The sequence below is a fragment of the Thalassophryne amazonica genome, chromosome 5, assembly GCF_902500255.1.
Source record: "Thalassophryne amazonica chromosome 5, fThaAma1.1, whole genome shotgun sequence".
Classification (NCBI taxonomy): Eukaryota; Metazoa; Chordata; class Actinopteri; order Batrachoidiformes; family Batrachoididae; genus Thalassophryne; species Thalassophryne amazonica.
The window spans coordinates 82,256,104-82,279,963 of NC_047107.1; the positions used below are offsets into that span (position 1 = coordinate 82,256,104).

General features: G+C 40.5%; 1 protein-coding gene and 1 long non-coding RNA gene across 2 annotated transcripts in view; one reads left to right on the forward strand and one right to left on the reverse strand.

The window, feature by feature from the left end:
- LOC117510808 (solute carrier family 23 member 2-like) overlaps positions 1-23,860 on the forward strand; it is a 135,988-nt gene that overhangs the window by 103,618 nt on the left and 8,510 nt on the right. Inside the window, 14 exon segments of the mRNA XM_034170682.1 lie at positions 4,810-4,898; positions 5,148-5,215; positions 5,773-5,954; positions 8,939-9,059; positions 11,021-11,177; positions 13,273-13,295; positions 13,297-13,362; positions 13,364-13,422; positions 18,525-18,630; positions 18,743-18,863; positions 18,866-18,906; positions 18,908-18,989; positions 18,992-19,009; positions 21,630-21,725. Coding sequence (XP_034026573.1) covers positions 4,810-4,898; positions 5,148-5,215; positions 5,773-5,954; positions 8,939-9,059; positions 11,021-11,177; positions 13,273-13,295; positions 13,297-13,362; positions 13,364-13,422; positions 18,525-18,630; positions 18,743-18,863; positions 18,866-18,906; positions 18,908-18,989; positions 18,992-19,009; positions 21,630-21,725 — 1,229 coding nt within the window.
- On the reverse strand, positions 878-11,505 carry LOC117510809. The gene is made up of 3 exons (XR_004560818.1): positions 11,492-11,505; positions 4,785-4,788; positions 878-1,123 (listed from the first exon to the last, which is right to left on the reverse strand). It is a non-coding gene; the product is annotated as an uncharacterized LOC117510809 (long non-coding RNA).

The window sequence follows — 23,860 nt, forward strand, 5'->3', positions numbered from 1 at the left end:
AGTGAAAAAGATGCAAGCACCTTTTGCTGTTAACAACCGTGGTCACTTTGGTTTTCCTGATTTTTGAATCCAAGTGATCTCTTGGGATTGGAATGAGAGTTTACCTCAGTAGTTAGTACTATAGAAAGGTATGGTATGCCAATATACATATACATGTACATGTATTAGATTTGTACTATTTAGTAGGTTATCCATGTACACTAAATTAAGAAAACAAAGAATTAATGTTTATTTCAGTGTACTTTAATAAAAAAAAAAAATGGAGTCCCCAAGAAATATCTTCAGTCATAGATTACTTTTAAATAAAAAATGCTTTACATCTGGTGACATAATTGTACTTTTCCACTTTGAGGAAAAATGTAATGCGAGTCACAGTAACGCGAGTCACAATGATTATGCAAGAGCCCAAGAATATTTGGGGCAAAATATTTTCTTTTTCCTTATAACATAAGAGCCTCATGTGTTACAATTACATTACTGGTATTTCTATGTTCCAGTTATTTTCAGTTGAAGGAGATTTTTAAAAGTAGTTAAGTTTTTTGCCCTTTCCTTTTTGTGTAATGCGAGTCACGCTGTAATTAATAGTAATTAAAAGGCTTATTAAAGATTTGGTCTTTTTTTTGGTGCCATTTCATACCTTGTACCAGCTGACCCACAGTGTTGGGCAGTTACTTTGAAAAAGTAATTAGTTATAGTTACTAGTTACTTTTCCCAAAAAGTAACTGAGTTACTAACTGAGTTACTCAACTATAAAAGTAACTAGTTACCACTAAAAGTAACTATTGCGTTACTCGCCTCTTAAACCCCCCCCCCCCCCTTCTCAGAGCGTGTTTCATAAGCCAGATGCATAGAGAGCAGGACAGCAAAGACAAGTACCTGCACAGAGGTTTGCATTTATTGCAACTCAACGCAAACTATAGACAACGGATGGACATACAGTTCTCAAAATATGTTTTTAAAAAGAAAAGTACACAATTTAACAGAGGCTCATTTAAACTGAGCTGAAAATGTATATGGATTTGTTAAATCCAACTTAAAGTCCATAACATGCATTCATTCATCTTGCATGTATGCAATTATTTATCCAACCAGCCAACCCAGTCGTCTCACCAACAGCAAAGACCTGCACAAAGGTTTTCATTTACTGCAACTCTAACTTACCAGAACTAGTACACAACTATAGCCAACGGATGGACATAAAGTGCTCCAATTTTGTTTCTTAAAGTAAATAGCTTAACAGGAGTGCTTTTTAAATTGAACTGAAAATGTTCATGGATTTGTTAAATCCAACTCTACACATGCATGCGTTCCTCTCTCCATCCATCCACCCAACCCAGTCATCTCAACATTTTAGCCCTTAAACCAGTGGTTGTATCGTAGGAGAAGCAGCTTCTCAAACTTGAGCTCAGAGAGTCTGTTCCTCTTTGGTGTGAAGACCAGCTTCCCCAGGCTAAACAGTCTCTCCACTGGAGCACTGGATGGAGTGGCAGCATTATACTTCAGGGAAATTCTCTTTAAGAGGAAATCCATGAAGTGAGTCCATCCCTTGGGCTCCTGATTTCAAATAATCTGCGACTTGACTTTCTGCAGTAGCAGAAGTGTCATCCTCATCATCAAAGGAGAAGAATGCATCCTCAACAGTTGAGCTGGTACATGTGGGTGTGGTGGTGCTTGTACCTTTTTGCTGGTCTTCATTTCTTACACTTGCGCGACATACTGCCAGCAGCTCTGCTTTGGCCTTGTCCTTTCTTTCTTGTGTTCGCAGCCAACGTAACTTGAACCTGGGCAGAGTCACAGCAGCCAGGAGAGCACTGTCGCTCTCCAGCACCTCTGTAAATCTTGTTTTTATTGCCTGAAATGACATAAAGCAAAGAACATGACTGACTGTCTGTACAAACACACACACATTATGAGTACAATATATACTATATTATTAATTTTCACAACGTATGGCTGTATTAGACAGAAATATAGTTCTTACCTCGACAATTGCCTCTGGAAGGTCCACAAGTATTTGGAGTCCACTCTTCAGCTCAAGGGTTTTCATCATCAAGGTCTCCAGGGTAGGTAGCAGCGTGCCGTGGTAGCAGTTGTCCTCTCCCTGGAGGATATCTAGGGCGACTGTCAGCGGCTTCATCGCAATGCAATATTCCTTCAGGAGCTGATGCTCTTTTTCTGTGATTGCTTTCAAGCCAATCTTGGATGAGATGGTGTTGAGGTCGACTATGGGAATCTCGCAGATCCTAGCTAAGGCTTCATAAAAAGAATTCCATCTGGTACTGCAAGGCACTATCAGCTTCTTTGCAACCACATCCTCTACAGTCTCTGCGGCCACTGTGGAACGGCTGGCCTTATTCCACAAGGCTGTGCATTTTGCAGTTGCACTCCTGTAAACTGCCTTCTCTGGTCTGGAGAGAATCCACTTCTCAATGTCAGAACAAGACACAAGGTTCAGTGTGTGTGATGCACACCTGTAGTGTGGTGGTAAATTAATCACATTGTCATCCTCATCAACACAGATCTGCAAGACATCATTCATGTCAACAAAAGTCACCTCATCATCTTTCTCATCCCCAGCATCATCCTCCTCGACTGACTGATACCTCTTAAAAGCCTTAATGAAATTTGAGCCATTGCCAGTGACAGTTGCCGTTATTTTGTGCGAAATGCCATATGACGAGTGGATGTTGTCAAGCTCTGTGGCAATGCTCTTGTGTGTGTGACAGCCCTTAAACCGTCGGCATGCCAGGGCAGCTTTTTTTCGTCCCATGTTTGCTGGTGGATGTATCCAGTGTGCAGTTACGCCAAGGTAACTTTTATTGTGTGCAGTCCATATGTCTGCAGTAGTTGCCAAATATTCCAGCTGTTCAAATTCTTTTTTGAGCTCATCATTCATTTTAACATATTCGGCATCAATGTATTTCGAAAATGTCGTTCTACAAGGCGGGCCGACGCCTCCTTTTCTCGGTATTTTCCCTATCAGAGCCCTGAAGGAGTCTGACTCCACTGTTGACATCAACAGCATGTTCTCCACAATATATCTCCCTATCAAGTCATAGAGCTCTGTCTGCGTTAGTTTTTGGGGAGCTGAAGCACAAAAATCTTACATAATCTTACTATACCTTAGCCAATCATCATTGCTTAGGCGGTTATCTCACCCTCCCCTCCTTTGTCACTCACACACACACACACACACACACACACACACACTGACAAGACACACACACTTGTGCCTGAGAGTCCTGTGTCTGTATGCGCGAAGTAAAAAAAAAAAAAGAAAAGATTATTGAGCAGCTTCAGTAGCGTACAGTAACGGGGTGTCGGTAGTGGTAACGACGTTATAGTGACAGTCAGAGTAATTAGTTAGATTAATCGTTACTGAAAAAAGTAACAGCTTTAGTAACACCGTTTATTTCAACGCCGTTATTCCCATCACTGCTGACCCATGCATGCAGTTAATTGTTTTAAGAATGTACTTATGTGGGAGTTGCACAGAAAAAATGCTTTCTATTTTACCAAAAAATGTAACGCGAGTCACATGGAAATGCCCAGATGACACTGTGATTGTGTGGTGAGAGTAGAGAGCAGGTTGAGACAAGCTAAGAGAGGTGGAAATACACTCTGGAGAGAAGGGGAATGAAAGTCAGCAGCAAGACTGAGTACGTGTGTGTGAATGAGAGTGAACCTGGTGGAAAAGTGCCGTTACAAGGAGTAGATAGTAGATATTGGTAAGGTAGGTGAGTTTAAGTACATGGGGTAATGGAGAGTGTGGCAGGAGGAGGAGGAGGCCAAAGAGGTTTATGGATGTGCTGAGGGAGGAAATGGAGGTGGTTGTGTGACAGGAAGACACTGAGGACAGGGTGAGATGGAAACTGTGGATCTGTGGTGATCCATCACGAGAGCAGCCAAAAGAAGATGCTTCTTATTTAGATGGTTTTTGTAGGAATTTTACTTCCACTTCCCTGAGCGAAATCGGTTTCACATTGCCTTCGTCTGCCAATTTGTACAGTTGTGTTCAAAAGTTTACATACCCTGGCAGATTTTTTTTTTTTTTTTTTTTTTTTTTTTTTTTGGGTTTTTTTTGGCCATTTTTCCGAGAATAACACAAACTTCTTTTTCACTCATGGTTAGTGGTTGGGTGAAGCCATTTGTTGTCAAACAACTGTTTACTCTTTTTAAATCATAATAACAGAAACTACCCAAATGACCCGGATAAAAAAGTTTACATACCCCTGTTCTTAATACTGTGTATTTCCCCCTTTAACATTAATGACAGCTTGAAGTCTTTTGTGGTAGTTGTGGACGAGGCTTTCAGATGGTAAAACGGCCACTAAATATGTGTTGGACTTTATTTACATAAATTACAAAGATATAGTTGGTGGCAGAGAATAAAAATGGAAAAATGTGCTGTAACTGACGAGTAAGCAATTTTGTATGAAACTATATTTAAATGAAGAAGCTTAGAATTGTTTCACACCACAATAATGCTCGCGCATTTAAAATGTACGCTCCAATGTTTAAAAAAAAAGTCCCTTCAGGTGCTCCCTTGTTTGCACTCAGGGTTGCCACAGCAAATCCGAGGTGGAGCTGTATGTTGATTTGGCACAAGTTTTACACCGGATGCCCTTCCTGACGCAACTCCACATTACATGGACAAATGTGGCAGGGGTGGGGTTCGAACCGAGAACCTTTCTCCACTGAAACAAAGTGCACTAGCCATTTGGCCACAACCCTTGCCCAAAAATGCATGCTCCATGTATTGCACACTTATGAGATTATTAAACAGTTCTGGTATTTCCATTTATTCAGGTTGCCATTGTTCCAGGCTAGTGCTTTTGCCTTCTTAGCACCAGCAAGAGCCATTTTGTCACTGGACAAGTGGAAGTGTAATGATACAGGTAACCTCTCTCAGGACTGACACTCTCATCTCATGAGACACTCCTTCAAATATAAACTTGTGACTTGAAATGGTCAGACTTTGTGTGCTCATTTATGTTGACAGCCCTCCCAAGTCCAAACACTGTTGGTATTGAAGACTGAATTCAGTTGTCTAAAATTGTATTGGTAAAAACATTTAGAGTGCTCATTCTTTCAGTGACCTTGTCGACATCCTTTTTTTAATGTCATCTATCTTTTTCCATGACCAGAGGTCCCAGTAATAAATGGCACAGAGCTCCTGCACACTGAGCACATCTGGTACCCCAGGATACGAGAGGTGATGCACAAAAAGACAAATGAAAATTTGTGGATTTTTATGTATTTGGTTTTGACAATTTAATCTTTTGATAAGATAATCCTTTTAGTCCCATGATGGGGAAATTTACAATGCTACAGCAGCAAAGGGACAGTCACAGAACAACTGCAGAGTATGTTAAAGTAAGGTAAAGGGACAGTCGCAGAACAACTGTGCAAAGTATGCTAAAGTAAGGTAATAGAAAATAAGTACCAGTAAACACATGGAAGCCAAGTCCTGTGCGGAATAACGGTATATACCAGTTGTGCCCAACCCTGTTCCTGGAGGCCCTCTGCACTACATGTTTTCTAACTCTCCCTGTTTCACTCCCAGGCAATTAACTCTATCAGGTGTGCTCAGCCAATCAAGAGCTGGAAGATACCACTTTTAAAAAGTTGGGTGAGACTTGAGTGGGTAGAATGTGGAAAACATGTAGGGCAGGGGCTCTCCAGGAACAGAGTTGATAACCCCTGGTATATACAGTAGATACACTTTTGAGAAGGTCTTTGACCCCATTTTTCCACTCTTTGCTTCTTTAGATCCAAGGGGCCATCATTGTGTCATCTCTGGTCGAGGTGTTTATCGGAGCCCTAGGTCTTCCAGGGATCTTGCTGAAGTACATTGGACCTCTGACCATCACGCCCACTGTGGCTCTCATCGGACTGTCTGGTTTCCAGGCTGCAGGGGAAAGGGCTGGAAAACACTGGGGCATTGCTATGCTGTAAGAGCAACACATTGAGAGTGCCATGTAAAACAAACCCATTTCTCTGTTGCCTGTCCATGTTTTGGTGATAACCATTTTAAATGATTACTTGTATTAAGTTTATTTTAGCATAAAAAGCTTGTTTTTTTTCCCCCTTCATTATTCCTTTAAAAATATTTAATTAAATCTCACCTAGCTTTTAAAAAGATGGCAATTATAAAAAAAAAATACATACACTGAACAAAAATATAAATGCAACACTTTTGTTTTTGCACCCATTTTTTTATGAGCTGAACTCAAAGATCTAAAACATCTTTTATATAAGACCTATTTCTGTCATATTGTTCACAAATCTGTTGAAATCTGTTAGTGAGAACTTCTCCTTTGTTGAGATAATCCATCCCACCTCACAGGTGTGGCATATCAAGATGCGATAGCAGTATGATTATTGCACAGATGTGCCTTAAGCCCCTTTCACACCGGGGGTGCTCCGTTTGCTCCCACTTGCGCCGTGCATCATTATGACGCCGCCGCGTGGAAGCAATCAGTGCCCAGACGATGCAGCTCGTGCACAACAGCGCAAGGGGTGCAAAGGAGGAAGCAAGTCGGGCGCCGAAAAATTAAACCTGTTTAATTTTTTTGGCATCCTGTGCTCGACGCAGAAAGGAAGTGGTTCTAGCGCTAGTCGGGGCAAAGGGGCATAACTCGGGGCAAAGAGGCATTACCCGGTGTGACTACTGTGTTCCATTTTTCCCACAGTATAAATCACGCAGGATTGTTTTTATTCCGTGTACTTAATGCAGTAAAGACTACACACTGAAGAAAAAAAAATGCAGACTGATTGCCAGAAATATCCAGTAAAAAGTCCGGACATCTCTAGTCCACTCATGGACATTCGTTCACACGCACATATGTGAACAATTAAAAGAAAAGAAAAAAAGTCTGGCTGCAGGCATTAGTTCCTTGTTCTCTGCTCAAACTCTCACATCACAGTTAAAAAAGGACATAAGTCCTGAGACAGGACATGTCAACATCAAGTACTGGTTCGCTCGCGCGAGCATCTCGCGGTCAAAGGAGGAAAGAAAAGAAAAAATATTGTCTGCAGGCAGTTAGTTCCTTTTTCTCCTCAGACTCTCATCACAGTTAAAAAAGGACATAAGTCCAAGACATGTCAACATCAAGTAGAACTCCAGACATCTCCACATTTGCTCAGGGACAGTTCGCGGTCATCTCGCAGTCAAGGGAGGAAAGATGAATAACAGAACTCAGAGCGCAGCCCTGCAGCTCAGCACAACAAGAAGTAGAAGAGAAGTCAGAGTGCACAGTCTGTCTGCAGCCAAACTGTGCGCACTCACTTCTCTGTGCAGAGAACCTGCAGGCTGCGTTCTCACCTACTCTCTGCCCCCTGCTGCGCGCACCTGACGCAGAAATTCCTGCGTTGTCATGACGCCACTGGGAGCAGCCCTGGTGTGAAAGGGGCTTTAGGCTGGCCACAATAAACGGCCACTCTAAAATGGCACTCTAAATCTTGTGCTCCATTGTCCCCTCCCTCGTGAACAAGACTCCGAGGTACTTGAACTCCTTCACTTGGGGCAAGATCTTATTCCCTTCCCGTAGTAGGCAATCCATCTGTTTCCTGCTGACTACCATGGCCTCAGATTTAGAAGTGCTGATCCTCATCCCACCCGCTTCACACTCGGCTGCCAACCAATCCAGTGAAAGTTGGAGGTCACAGTTCAGTGAAGTAAACAGGACCACATCATCTGAAAAAACAGTGATGAGACCCTAGGCCCACCAAACTGAACATCCTCCTGCTCCCCACGACTACGCCTTGATATCCTGTCCATGAATATGACAGAAACCTTACCACTGTTGCCTGTATGCTTGCTCTAGGGGTTAGTAAAGTTAGACCTTGCTTGTGTGAAGCACCTTTAGGCAACTTTGTTGTGATTTGGCGCTATATAAATGAAAATAAATTAAATTGAAAAAAAATGAATATCACAAACAGAATTGGTGACCCCTGGCGGAGGCCAACCCCAACCGGAAACGAGTCCGACTTGCTGCCGCAAACCCGAATACAACTCTCGCTTTGTGAGGACAGAAATAGTATGGCCCGGAGAAGGGACCCCCTCACTCCATACTCCTGCAGCACCTCCCACAGTATCTCCCAGGGTACCTGATCATGCCTGATCACCTTCTCCAAGTCCGCAAAATGCCTGTAGACTGGATGGGCATACTCCACAGCCCGTCTGGGATCCTTGTGAGAGTGAAGAGCTGATCGGTTGTTCCACGGCCAGAACAGAACCCACATTGTTGGAGGTAATGGTCTAGTGGTTAAGGTGTTGGGCTTGAGTCCAGAAGATCATGGGTTCAAATCCCCGCCTGACTGGAAAATCACTAAGGGCCCTTGGGCAAGGCCTTTAATCCCCTATTGCTCCCGGTGTGTAGTGAGCGCCTTGTATGGCAGCACCCTGACATCGGGGTGAATGTGAGGCATAATTGTAAAGCGCTTTGAGCATCTGATTCAGATGGAAAAGCACTATATAAATGCAGTCCATTTATTGTTCCCGCATGAGGGAAACCAAAAATATGAAAATGATTACGCCTCTTGTGGTTGGTAACCTTATCGAAGAAACATGTAGGTTGTGATTTCAATTTTGGTTAAAGGCAATGAACTGGGGAAAATGTGCAAAAAAAAAAAAATAGAAATACAGCACACAGTAAGCAGTACAGCTAAATTGAGAGAGATCAGGGTGAGAAAATAGTCACCAAATAACCCCCCAGAATGCATCCCTGGACATCAAAAACCATCAAAAAAAAAAACATAAGTTTTTTTTTTTTTTTAACTCTTTCCACCTCATCTTAAATTCTAGGAAATGGTCACAAAAAGCTTTCTTTAAAAGGCAGATAGATGGTGAACAGCTTATGATTTGGCTATGAAAGAATTTCAGTTTTTTGAACATAAGACATTTTACTAATCTAAGGATTCTGCCTGTTTACAGGACTATCTTCTTGGTGCTGCTTTTTTCCCAGTATGCCAGGAATGTTCATTTCCCTCTGCCAATCTACAAAGCCAAGAAAGGGTGGACATCTTACAGGCTGCAAGTCTTCAAAATGTTTCCTGTAAGTACTGACCTCATAAAACTGCAGGTTCTTAGTTTTCATGATACAAGTTCAGTCAGATCCAAATATCACTTGTCTAGACTGGTTTGGCTCATGATGTGTCACCATGGGTTTCTGATCTGAGGGATCAAGGCCGGTGGTCTTTATTTAACCTTGCTAACGTTTGCTCTCTCATGATCACCTGTCATCAGATGATGCTCTGTGGATTTAACAATTATGGCATCTAACCACTATATGTTGTTCAGGCTGCTTTTTCAGAGAGTATTATTAATCTGTTAGGCTATATAGGAGTATGTCTAATAGATTAGAACCTTTTGAAGTTGTTGAAGTTTGATGTTGTTCAGCTGCATGCTGCTAACTACCACTTCTTGTTTTCAATTCAGCCTGCGAGACTTGGCTTAGAGTTGAAGCTTTGACTATTCCAGAGTGCTTTGGCTTCAACCTTTGCTTTGAATTATGTGATTATGTATTTGTTACCTTGACATCTAACCATTTCAGTTAATCAATAGTTATTGTAGTTGTTCGTCCACAATCAGCTTCTTGTTTTGAATTCACCCTGTGAAAAGTTTTCATTCAAAGCTTGGTTTCATTCAAAGTGCACTTTAGCGATTCCAAAGAATGCTTCCCAATGCAGTCTTTCATTCAAATTGTGAGGTTTGTGTGATGATCATAAAAGAACAAAGAAAAAAAAAAAGACAATTGTAGCAGGAAGTTGGACTTGGAACACAACAGCTGTTGGTGGATAATTCTTCACTGTATTACAACCAGAGTGAGAGGTGGGTATGAGTGATTTCTCCATTGTTGAATCAAGTTATATCAAAAAGATAATCAAAAACAATGCCACTTGGTCCAGTTCATACAGAGCTCTGTCCCTGAAGGAAAGTTTGATGCTCAAATTAAAACCCAGCCTCAGGGTCACATGACTGTGTAAAGTTTACGATAGTCCATGACCTGAAATGAAGTGTTGTAATGCATTTAAATGCATGCCAACACTGGCAGCCACTTGCATACTCTGATTCTGAGCAAACCATACTTACTAATTATGTTATTGTAGTTTTTGTTTTTTCCTAGGGGTGTCACCCTAGCGCCCTCTAGTGACCAGCTAACCTTATCAGAACATAGTCCTTGTCAGCACTGATTGTGTGCACAAACAGGAGACCTAATTTTATTTATTATGTCCGCCAAGGATGTAATAAAATCATCGGTGTTCATTTGTCTGTCTGTCTGTTAGCAGAATTATGTCAAAACAGCTGCATGGATTTGACGAAATTTTCACCACAGGATATGTATTAGGCCCTGGAAGAACCCATTAAATTTTGAAGGTTGTCCAGATCTGGATCAAGTTTCACTTTATATAGGCTTTGAAGGTTTACTGTTAGCAGGATTATGTTAAAACTGCTGCACAGATTTTGATGAAATTTGTATCACAGATTGATCCTAGGCCATGGAAGACTCCATTAAATTTTGGAGGTAAGCCAGATCCAAATCTGGATTCTGGATCAAGATTTCACTTTATATACGCTTTGAAGGATTACGTCCAAAGCTACTTCACAGATTCTCACCAAATTTACACCCACAGGTAGATATTAGGGCATGGAAGACTCCACTGAATTTGAGGTTGATCCGGATTGGCGGACGTCATAAATCTCTGATTGCTCTTGTTTACTTATTTAAAGTACAAGGGGAATTTCTACAGTGAGAAAAATGTGTACCCATAATTAATTTGGATCATGGTGTGGAAGAAGCCACACTCCAGCTGGGAGAAATGTTTGTGACACAAGCCATTCCATTCACTGTATTGGTTTTCACTGAGGTTTAATCTGGGGGTAGTTTTAAATGTTAATTCAAGGATTACATTGAAATTGAAACAGTGTTGTGAGACACATGTTGTGTATGAGTAAGATCATGTCTGGAAGTATGCACAAATGCCGTAATCCTGCAAACATTGCCTGTTTTACTAGATCATCATGGCTATCCTGGTGTCGTGGCTGCTGTGTTTTGTTTTCACTGTGACTGACGTCCTTCCCCCGGAGAAGGACAAGTATGGTTTTTACGCTCGCACAGATGCACGTCAAGGAATCCTCAGAGCTGCGCCATGGTTCAACATTCCTTACCCCTGTAAGTGTCACACTGTTTAGTAAGACTGAGTCATTATTTCAATTACGTACATGTACAGTACACAACTTGTTGGTGTACACTTACAGATGTTCTTTGTGTAGCTGTGATGGGGAAAAAAAAAGTTCATTGCCTTTGGTTTTGGCTTTGATTCTACACGTTTTCGACTCTAATGGAGGGATGGAACACCATTCCATCACTTAGCGTGTTGACAGTGGTAGACGCTGGTCCCAAATCTTCCATAGGTGTTGATATCTGGCGACTGCAAAATTTCACTTCAGTTTTTTCCATTTCCCTTTATTTATACAGTGCCAAACAGCAGCACAAATCTCAAGGCACTGCACATGAATAAGGTTTAAATCTCCCTCTGCATTTTTTCACTGTAGGAAGAAACCTCATGCAGGCCAGACTCAGTGGGGTGACAAACTGCTATGACCATACTAACAAAATAGAACAAAGCATAACACGATTGTCAGAACATGCAGTGACAGAAATGTTGCAACAAAGCAACCGTATAAAATACAGACAATAAAATGACAGATGGTTGAAAAGACAACTAAGGCAAGTCCCAGTATAATAGACTTGCAGAAAGCCATGGTATATATTTGATACTGTGCTCATCAAACCATTCAGTTACTCCTTGTGCCCTGTGGATGGGGTATTTGTTGTGTGTTGCTATTCATTTGTTCAGGTTTTTCCTATAATTTGTCACCCATCTGTATGAGAGACAATAACACTCTGAATGAAAGTCTGATATCAGGATTGCCATTTAGTTTTAGGATTGCCATTTAGGTTGCAGTGATGAAAGTTTTTCAGAAATTCCCGGAATCCCGGTTTGTGTGTTCCTGTCAGCCAGCTATTTTGATGTGTACTGGACCTGGCAGCCAATCCCAAAGCTTGGGACAAAGCAGTGCACTATGCTGGCCTCCCATTGGTTGGTTGTGTCATGTGACTAGTGGCGAACATTTCTGGGTTATTAGTTTTCCTGGCATGTGTCGGATTTAGTCTGTGGTCTTATTTCATGATGTTTGTATTTGTAAAATCGTTTGGAAACATCTGAGGCACCACAGTGGATATTAAGTCTGATGTTTTAATGTCCAGCTCGAGACTGAAGGATGAATGTTATGTCCCGCCACTCCTCTATTCAGCAGTAAATGAGAGGCGCTGTTTTACCGTGAACTCCCCGTTGTGTTGAAACAACAAACCAAATGGATGAAATGTTGTTCTGCTTGCAGGGAGACTATTTAAAGTTCATCAGAAATAAGTTCAAATGGGGCCTGGTACAAGGCAAAAAGGACCAAAACGGTGACAGACTTTTTTTTTTTTTTTTTTTTATTAATCATTGTTTATACAGAAACACTAACACTCCCGGTAAGTCTTTGATTTATATCATATCATGTTTCAGAATCTGTCTTTAGGAAGAATTTACTTCAAATTGTCTCCATGCAAACTCTAGCCTGCTGAATCTGCATTTTATGGTTCTTTTGTTACATGGGTGTGAAATATCCAACTGGAGGAAAATATGATAATCATTGAACTTGCTCTAAAAGTCAAATATTGATGTGACAAACTGCTTGTGCGTTGTTTTTGCGTGATGCATAAATTGTTAGTATCCCAGAAATGCTCACGTCATCAATGGACAGAAAATTCTGTTATTGCATTTCCCATTTACTTGTATCAGTTTTTATTTTGTTCATGTTAAAACACTATCAGTTGTTATAAAAGCACAAATTGCTGAAGTCAAATCTTTAGATAAAATGAAGAGAGAACATTAACAGTCCAATGCAAATATGTGATTTTTATGAAATGGCAATCACACTGTTTCTAATCAATGTGACGGACAGTATATTATAGTTCTGCCATCTTGTCAATATGGGAAAATATGGTTTTTATGACTAAAAATGGGACTGAGAATGGCTCTCAATGTCTTATTAATTGCACACGATTGCATGTAGCATTTCCCCCAGTACCCCCACGAACTGTGGCAGCTAGTCATGAAAAAAATCTGTTTTTCTTTTTCGAGGGCCATTTACTTCCCATTTCTTCACATTCATAATTTGTGGACTTTCTTGTATCTGTTTTACACATGCATGACATGTTCAGTGGGGTGTTCCTACTGTACGGCAGCTCAGGTGTAATAGGCATGATGAGTGCAGTCGGGGCCCGCATCATTGAATCTATTGGTGAATTACTATGCTTGTGCCCGACTCTCTTGTGCCCCTCCACCTCCCATCCATGCCATCAATAGGTAAGTCTAGAAAATTACCTTGTTCATGCCTTTGACAAAATGACTTTGCTGTAGCTGTTCCACTGGGCCAATTAGAAATTTCAATCGTTATAGGCTGATCCTCTGGACATGATGTTGGATATCTCCATGCCAGGGTTTTATGGCTGTCCAGTCAATTGCATATCAGTTCAGTGGGGTGTTCCTACTGTAATGGCAGCCGGTGGAATAGGCATGATGAGTGCAGTTGTGGCCAGCCATCAGTGAATCTATTGGTGATTACGATGCTTGTGTCCGCCTCTCTCCGGGCCCCTCCACCTCCCATCCATACCAATCAATAGGTAAGTCTAAAACTTACCTTGTTTCATGTCTTGACAAATGACTTTGCTGTACTGTTCCACTGGGCCAATTAAATTTCAATCGTATAATGCTGATCCTCTTGACACGATGTTGGATATCTCCAGTGCCAGGGTTTATGGGTGTCCAGTCAGTTGTAAATTACCAAATCTGTAAAATGTCAAAGGTTGGGAACCTTCTGAAGCCACATAAATCTATGGTATCTGGGCTGAATTTCTTCAGATGGGTGAGGATTTTTTTTTTTTCCTCCAAGAGTTGAAAGCCATCTTTGCGCTCATCAGTTGTCATTCCAACACACTAGATGAAAGCGACTTGTTTTGCCTCTTTGGAAAGCAAAGGATATTCACTTGGACTGCAACTGCCATTGCTCCCTGTATGACTGAGATTTGGTCTTCAGTCTGTGGTGACAACTAGATGTCTTTGGTATTGGGTCTTTCCAGAGTGAAATTAATTTGCTTTGTTGGGAACTTTAGTTGTGAAACTAAGGCTATGTGGCCCCATGAGCTTTTTGGAAGTGATCCGGATTCTGGATCAAAATTTCACTTATATACACTTTGAAGGATTACTTAAAAACTACTTCATGGATTCTCACCAAATTAGCCCAACAAATAGATATTAGGCCATGGAAGACTCCACTGAAATTTGGAGGTGACCTGGATCAACATTTCCCTTTATACAATGGGTTGCAAAAGTATTCAGCCCCTTGGTATTTCACGCATTTTAATTTATGGGATTTCATATGCAAAAAGTAAATCGGGCTTCTCAATATAAAATTTCTAAACGTATCTTCCTTAGACTCAAACTGAAAGTAACCTCTACAATTTGATATACGTGAATTAATTAAAATATAAAAACCAAGATGATGGGTTTGCATAAGTAATCAGCCCCTTTGGTGTAATACCTGTAAATAATCAGTTAATTGCCAGTTTTCTTCAGACAAGTCAGGGGATGCGATACATGAACATTTCCAAGTCACTGAATTTGTCTTGAACTTATTTACATCAGTTATGAAGAAATACAAACAGTATGGCATTCTGTGGTAATCTGCATGGAGTAGACTGTTCTCAAACTGTGACTGTGCAAAAAAGGATGAGAGTGAGGAAAGACACCCAGAAGAAGTTACAGGCTTCTATGGCTGTGAGAAACTGTGCATAGTGCATTTTTTGCATTTTATATGCCCAGTTATACAGGTTCATGATGAAGTGGTACAGAGGAGGATTTTCTTTCACCAAAACATTAAATCTTGGCTTGCATCTCAGATTGTACCGTGAGAAAAAATAAGTATTTGAACACCCCTGCAATTTTGCAAGTTCTCCCACTTAGAAATCATGGAGGGGTCTGAAATTTTCCATCTTAGGTGCAATCTCCACTGTGAGAGACATAATAAAAAAAAAAAAAAAAAAAAAAATCCGGAAATCACAATGTATGATTTTTTTTTTTTTTTTTTTTTTTTTTTTTTTTTTTTTATACATGTTACTGCTGCAAAATAAGTATTTCAAACCCTGCCAATCAGCAGAAATTCTGGCCCTCAAAGACCTGTTAGTCCGCCTCTAGAAAGTCCACCTCCACTTATTATTCCAAATTAGAAGCACCTATTTGAGAGTCGTTAGCTACTAAAGACACCTGTCCACCCCACACAATTAGTAAGACTCCAACTACTAACATGGCTAAGACCAAAGAGCCGTCCAAAGACACCAGAGACAAAATTGTAGACCTCCACAAGGGTGGAAAGGGCTACAGGGAAATTGCCAAGCAGCTTGGTGAAAAAAGATCAACTGTTGGAGCAAATTATTAGAAAATGGAAGAAGCTAAACATGACTGTCAGTCTCCCTCGGACTGGGGCTGCATGCAAGATTCCCACCTCGTGGCGTGTCAATGATCCTAAGAAAGGTGAGGAATCAGCCCAGAACTGCACGGGAGGAGCTGGTCAATGACCTGAAGGAGCTGGCACCACTGTTTCCAAGGTTACTGTGGGTAATACACTAAGACGTTATGGGTTAAAATTATGCATGGCACGGAAGGTTCCCCTGCTTAAATCGGTACATGTCGAGGCCCGTCTTAAGTTTGCCCATGACCATTTGGATGATCCAGAGGAAGTCATGGGGAAGGAAAGTTATGTGGTCAGTGAGACCAAAAATAGAACTTTTTTGGTCTTCATTCCACTCGCATGTTTGTGAGGAAGAAGACTGCTGAGTACCATCCCAAAAACACTGTCCCTACTGTGAAGCATGGGGTGGAAGCATCATGCTTTGGAGGTGTTTTCTGCACATGGGACAGGATGACTGCACTGTATTACGGAGAGGATGACCGGGGCCATGTATTGCGAGATTTTGGGGAACAACCTCCTTCCCTCAGTTAGAGCATTGAAGATGGTCGTGGATGGGTCTTCCAACATGACAGTGACCCGAAGCACACAGCCAGATAACTAAGGAGTGGCCTCCGTAAGAAGCATATCGAGGTTCTGGAGTGGCCCTAGCCGTCTCCAGACCTAAACCCAATAGAAAATCTTTGGAGGGAGGTCAAACTCTGTGTTTCTCAGCGACAACCCAGTAACCTGGCTGATCTAAAGATCTGTGTGGAGGAATGGACCAGAATCCCTGCTGCAGTGTGTGCAAACTGGTGAAAAACTACAGGAAACGTTTGACCTCTGTAATTGCAAACAAAGGCTACTGTACCAAATATTAACATTGATTTTCACAGGTGTTCAAATACTTATTTGCAGCAGTAACATACAAATAAATTATTAAAAAAATCATACATTGTGATTTCCCGATTTTTATTATTATTTATTTTTAGATTATGTCTCTCACAGTGGAGGCTGCACCTAAGATGAAAATTTCAGACCCCTCCATGATTCAAAGTGGGAGAACTTGCAAAATTGCAGGGTGTTCAAATACTTATTTTCCTCACTGTACCTTCTGGCAAATTGTAGCTGAACTTTCAGGTCTTCTTTTTAATAAAACCATAGAAGCCTAGATTTAGGCATAAAGAGTTGTTAGGATGAAGAGACAAATTTCTGATGCTGCTGGATTGAGGAAATACACACGAACTACAGCATCAGAATTATTTTTGAACTATCTAAGGGTGATTCTTAGACTACGGGCACTTATGTCCTTTGATTCATATTGTATGGAAAAACAGAAAAAAACGGCGAAATTCACACGGTCTATAGTTAGCTTTACAATGAAAGTGTGTTAAGAAACTTGTTCTAGTAGTCTATGATGACTTTTCACCTTTTCTCAGCATCATTATATGCAAATGTTGCCGTTTTGTGCTTGTCCCACACCCAGACTTTTGATCTTCAGTGATAAAAATGAATGGTAAAGAAACGTTTTTTTCTAATGTTTTAAAATATCTCTGAATAAAATATCAGTAAAATAATCAAAACATAATTGGGGTATTCAATGCCATACAACTGTTGTGATTTTTTTTTTTTTTTAAACAAATGTAGTTGTCCCACACTATTGCCGTTAATTTCCACCGCAACACTGTAATGTCCCTTTAACAGTTGTATGAAGATTGTTTGGGTAGTTTCTATGGAGATAAACAGTGACATCAGAGCACATGTATATTACGCCAAATCACAACAAACAGTTGCCCCAAGGCGCTTATATTGTAAGGCCGTGGTGTGGTGGAAATTACATTTACAAGGCAAATAGTGCCCGTAGTTAAGAATCGCCCCTAACTGTTTTTCAAGTTGACTGAGAACAATTTTGGGCTCCTATTTAAAGTTTGTATTGGATTGTTGATGTCAAAGCAGCAGTGATGCACTAAAATGTAAATTCCGTTTCTGTTCTTTATAAATTAATATCAAATGACAAGGATCTATCTTAGCCTTTATGTAAAACAATGATGAATGTTTTTACATTCTTTCATTGGAACAAATATTTAATTCTGTGAAAGCTGAAATGTACCATTCAACTTTGCTTTGGCTTGTTGAATGGAACAGTCCATCTTTCACCTCATGAAATATTCGTACCATTGAACTCATAAACATTCATTACTTGTATAATGTTTCATGCTATTTTGTATATATTAGTCATAAATAATGTTAAAACAATTGATATAGGATGGATGTAGTGTTTGCTGCTACTCAAAAAATCTGCACACTGTATCTTAATCTGAGCTGGTCAGATATTTTAACACTGAGTGTAAATGTAAACTTTTCATCAAAAAATTTCATTGGTGGTCTGAATTTACTCTGCAGCACTTTTACTTACTTACTTACTTATTTAACAAGTTGCAAGACCTGTAATGTAATTGTAATTGTCTTAAATGTGCAGTTATTGAACACAAACATTTGGCTTTTAGGTTCCTACTTGTAAGAAAATTAACTTTTTGAAGGCTGTCCACTCTAGTGGCCTTTATGGATCTATGCTCAAGACACAGCAGGCTGACCCACCACCCCCCTCCTGCAGAGAGGAGACGGAAAGGATGACAAAACGGAGACTATGTAATTTTAAAAGCCAATTTTGGAATGTTTGAATGCGTGAGATGCCCTGTGCATTTAAGATGAACATGGAGAGTTTTTATTCTATGCAAAACATAGTCTTGCATTTTTCGTCAGCAATAATGCATGTTAATTTATCTTATTCAGCTTTTAGAACACTGACGTAGTGTTGTCATCTCATTTTCGTCATGAAAAATGGCTGACGAGGATATTTTGTCTCCTCTTAGGAAATTAATGCTACCTCTTAGTAAAGAATTTTATGCATATAAGTTGTAATGAGGATGTCGCCTTTATCTCCTTGTCCCCACAATCTCTATAGGGGTATATTTGTAGAGGGAATTTCCTGTGTGCTGGATGGTCTTTTTGGGACAGGAAATGGTTCCACCTCCTCCAGTCCAAACATAGGAGTGCTTGGAATCACAAAGGTCATGTCTGCACTGATTGTTTTTTCAAATTGATATTCAGATTTTTGTCTCACTTCCTGACCTGTTCTGATTTGCTTCCTAACTTCCTCTTGATCTTTGATTTGTTTTCTAGGTGGGCAGCAGACGTGTCATCCAATATGGAGCTGCAATGATGCTGTTGTTGGGTCTTGTGGGTAAATTCAGTGCACTGTTTGCTTCTCTGCCTGATCCTGTTCTGGGAGCTCTATTCTGTACTTGTTTGGCATGATCACGGCTGTGGGCCTGTCCAACCTACAGTTTTGTCGACCTCAACTCCTCCAGGAACCTCTTTGTTCTGGGATTCTCCATCTTCTTTGGTCTGATGTTGCCAAGCTACCTCAAACAAACCCACTAGTCACTGGTGAGGGGAGATGCTTGCATTTCTGAAAGGCTTCTGAAGTTTTCAAACATTCAGTACATCCAGAAAGTACTCACAGCACTTCACTTTTTCCACATTTTTTTAAAATTATATTATAGTCTTATTCCAAAATGGATGAAATTAATTTTTTCCCTTCAAAATTCTACACACAATACCCCCATAATGACCATGTGAAAGTTTTTTTGTTCTTTTTTTTTTTTTTTTTTTAGATTTTTGCAGATTTATTAAAAATAATAAAACTAAGAAATCACATGTATGTGGGATGGGGGGGGATTGAGTCGGCCAGAAAATCCACACTTAACGTACAGTTCATCAGCATTAAGCGACAGGAAACAAGAAATAGTAAGGTGATTGCCAGTCACTAGCCCTAAGCTTCACCAGCAGACCAGACTTTAGATAAAGTTGAGGTCAACACCCACTCTGTTTACTAATAAAATGAATTTAAAAGGGTAGGAAGTATAGGACCATACTATGCCAGTATGCTAGTCATACGAAAGGGAGAATAAATGCGTTGTAAGTCTGGACTTGAAAGTCTATACAGAGTCTGATGTTTTTATTGATGCAGGGAGATCACAGTTGACAGTGCATGTCAGAGCACAATCCAAGCATGAAGTCAAAGGAATTGTATGTAAACCTCAGACACAGGATTGTCTCGAGGCACAAATCTGGGAAGAGTACAGAAACATTTCTGTTGCTTTGAAGGTCCCAATGAGCACAATGGCCTCCATCATCTGTAAATGGAAGAAGTTCTGATCCATCAAGACTCTTACTAGAGCTGGTCGCACATGTAAACTGAGCAATTGAGGGAGAATGGCCTTAGTCGAAGAAGGACAACCGTCTCTGCAGCAATCACCAATCACACCCGTATGGTAGAGTGGCCAGACGGAAGCCACTCCTTAATAAATGGCGCATGGCAGCCCACCTGGAGATTGCCAAAATGCACCTGAAGGACTGAAGTGTGGTGGCAGCATTGTACTGTGGGGATGTTTTTCAGTGGCAGGAACTGGAAGACTAGTCAGGATTGAGGGTTAAGATGAATGCAGCAATGTACAGAGACATTCTGGATGAAAACCTTCTCCAGAGTAGGGATGTCCCGATCCAATCACGTGGTTTCAGACTTGATCGAAATCGGACGTTGCATCCCGATCAGGAATCTGATATAGATTTTATCCTCATTATTTTGATCAGCACTATTTCAAGCTCATTATTTAAGATTAATGGGCCTTTCACGCATCAGAGGCGTCAAGAATCGGTCTAAAAAGCGTTATTTTCAATGAGACGCGTTGCTTTTTAGATGCATCAGAAATGTCGCGTCAAAAGCCGAGCTTACGAGCTTACTCGTAAAGCAACTCTTCTGATGGGAGCGCGCATTGCCTCTTGTCGGCAGGCTGATGTGGTCAAAGTTCAACCCAATCCAACTTTCGACGCTCCGAGCTGTGACATAGCTTCATGCTGTCCAATAGGAACGACGCGTCGGGCCAAAACACGGAAGACTAGTGGCAGAAACCGCTGATCTGTACAAAACAGAAACGTGTCACAGGACTGCTCATTTATAGAGCAGTTTTCTGAGGAAAAATCCTTGGAAATGTTTTTTGTTGTTGTTGTTTACCTCAATTTCTGATTAGTTAAAAGAAGTTTAGAACACTTGTAATTAAAATAGCTAAATCAATAAATGGTTCTTTAGAAACCTTTCATCTGTAAATTAAAACCACCTGTTATTTCAGATTAGATAATTTCTTGTTTAAAATAAGGAATCTTTGACATTTATTTTTAGACAAATAAAATAACATGGACATTTGTTTATTTTTTTAAGTCTGGTAGATTATTACTTGATTGATCAAGCTACTGTTTAAGTGATAAATAATAACATAAGGTGATTAAAATGAAAATATTATATATTTAGCATTTGTTCATTCAGTTTTTTAAAGTATCGGATCAGGACTCGGTATCGGCAGATACTCAAAATCAGATGACTCGGAATCGGATCAGGGCCAAAAAAACCTGATCGGGACATCTCCACTCCAGAGCGCTCTTGACCTGAGACTGGGGTGACTGTTTATCTTTCAGCAAGACAGTGACCCAAAGCACACAGCCAAGATATCAAAGGAGTGGCTTCAGGACAACTCTGTGAATGTCCTTGAGTGGCCCAGCCAGAGCCCAGACCTGAATCTGATTGAACATCTCTGGAGAGATCTGAAAATGGCTGTGCATTTGTGTTCCCTGATGGAGCTTGAGAGGGGCTGCAAAGAGGAATGGGCAAAACTGCCCAAAGAGGTGCACTGAGTTCGTGGCATCATATTCAAGAATACTTGAGGCTGTAATTCCTGCCAAAGCTGTTTCAACAAAGTATTGAGCAAAGCGTTTGAATACTTATGTACATGTGATTTCTTAGTTTTTTATTTTACACAAATTCACAAAAATTAAAAAAAAATCATTATGGGATGTTGTGAGTAGAATTTTGAGGGAATAATTTAATTTACTCCATTTTGGAATAAGGCTATAACACAGCAAAATGTGGAAAAAGTGAGGCACTGTGATTACTTTCTGGGTGCACTGTATTTTAGCAAAATACTAACTCCTTTTGTCATGTATTCTTTCTTAGGAATAATTGAGATAGACCAAGTGTTGAATGTCCTCCTGACGACAGCCATGTTTGTTGGAGGATCTGTTGCTTTCATTTTGGACAATACTATCCCTGGTAAGTTTCGTTATTTTTCCAAGTTATTAGGCTGCAGCTATATATATTTCACTTATTTAATTTCATCAGTTTTATTTGAGCATCAGATTTTCAGACAATGCAGACATTTGGTAAGGAAAAAAGGAAGTGTGTGCGATGCCGCGGCCTCAACTTTACCTAAATTGTGGGTCTTTTAGTGAAGCTTAGAGCTAGTGGCCGGTGATCACCTTCTGATTTCCCGTTTTTGTTGTTGTTTAATGCTGACAAATTATACTGTATTTCTTGTCTTTCTGATGCCTGATTCTGTTTTTGTTTTTTTGTTTTTTTTTCCTCTCTGTTTAAGGTGCAGTTCCATCCAGAGATGGGTGTGGTATTTGTGCTGGAGACCCTCCTGTCCAGTGCACCAACAGCTTTTTCTGTATATTCGCTTTGTGAATTGTTCTGTAATTTATGTTTGTAGCATTGCCCAAGCCGAGGGTCACCCCTTTGAGTCTGGTCTGCTTGAGGTTTCTTCCTCAGAGAGAGTTTTTCCTTACCACTGCTGCTCTGGGGGTTAGTAACGTTAGACCTTACTTGTGTAAAGCGCCTTGAGGCAACTCTGTTGTAATTTGGCGCATATAAATTGAAAATTGAAATTGATGCCCAAAGTAGCAGGCTGAAGCAGAGCTTATAGGTGCCTGCCCCATCCCCAGGTACGCCTCACACATACCCAGGCACATACACTCACCAAGTGCATGTTCCTACCCATGGACAGTTTGCAGTGTGCTGTGTAAACATAACAAGGTTGCACTACTAAACATTTAACATATAGTGACATTTCTATTGAACAGATGCTACCATCGACATTAACGCTTGTCTGGGACAAGTGTAAAATGTGATCAGACTAGCAATAGCTCTAAATCGTTGTCCGACCGGACAAGTTGTTTTCTCATCTACAAATTGTCTCGCACCTCGCAAGAAAGCGTCTTCGGTTTTTCCTGCAACTCTGCACGCAGCGGACAATCGGAAAACATGATATCACAGGGTTCTCCCCAGACAATGGAACAACGGCGCCACGCCGTTAGTGTTCTGACAGCGCTGTCACACTCTGCTCTGCTATCAGAAGGTTTTTTAATACAGCCCAGGCTGTTTGTTGCAACTGCCCGCCCCCACCCCCCGTCACAGTCTTTAGGTAAAACGAGCTCATTCTGCTTGTATAGCCCCAGAAATTTATTTATAGGCTTTATTTTACAGTTGAAAGCCTTCATGTTTCCAAAGTTTGCTCAAGTACACACACACAGACAGACAGACAGACAGACAGAGACGGATGGACGGACAGACAGGGAGAGCGAGAGAGATCATCATTTTCTTTTTATTGTTTTTTATGCACCAGTGACCCCCAGATCAAATTACTTGTATGTGCGAACTTACTTGGCAATAAATCTGATTCTGATTTGACAATCAAATCAGTCCAGATTTAGCTCTTGTTCAAACAAGACAATTAGCGGTTATATTGTTTTGTTTTGTTTTTAATAAGTATGCTATTCCACTCAAAAATGTTGAGGGGGAAAAAAAAAAGCTAAACTGTCAACATGACAGTAAAAAATCTACCTGGACTCTTACTGGGTTAAAGGTACAGTGTGTCATTTTTAAAGAAGAGAGCAAATGTTATGTCCATCAAATATTGTGTTTTTAAACTTTTCAGTGTCATTTATTTTCTTAACATAGACAGAAAAATATAAAAAGAACTTTGATATTACAACTTAAGTGCAAATTTTTTGTCTATTATTCTTGCTTTCAGTGCATCTAAAACCAGTCAAAATGACTCAACGCGCACCGCCTCGAGCGATAATTGCCAACAACACCGCTATACTAAAAATTTCTGGGGAGAACACTGTATCATGTGTGCATGAGACCACTGTATGGAGTGTGCGTTCGTAGCATCTTCTTATAAGATGCTGTGGCGGGAAACATTAGATAACAAACATCGCATCGATTAACACGCCTTTTGAAGAATATATTGAACAGAATGACTTTTCTAAAACCTCCGAAACCGGGCCAGATACCAGGGAAAGCACCAGTCAAACACAAAGCATCAACCCTTGCAAGTGTAGAAGCTTCAAAGTAGAGGTATGAAGAGAAAGGAAGAGAGAGGAAGTTTGTGAGTAGCTGTACAC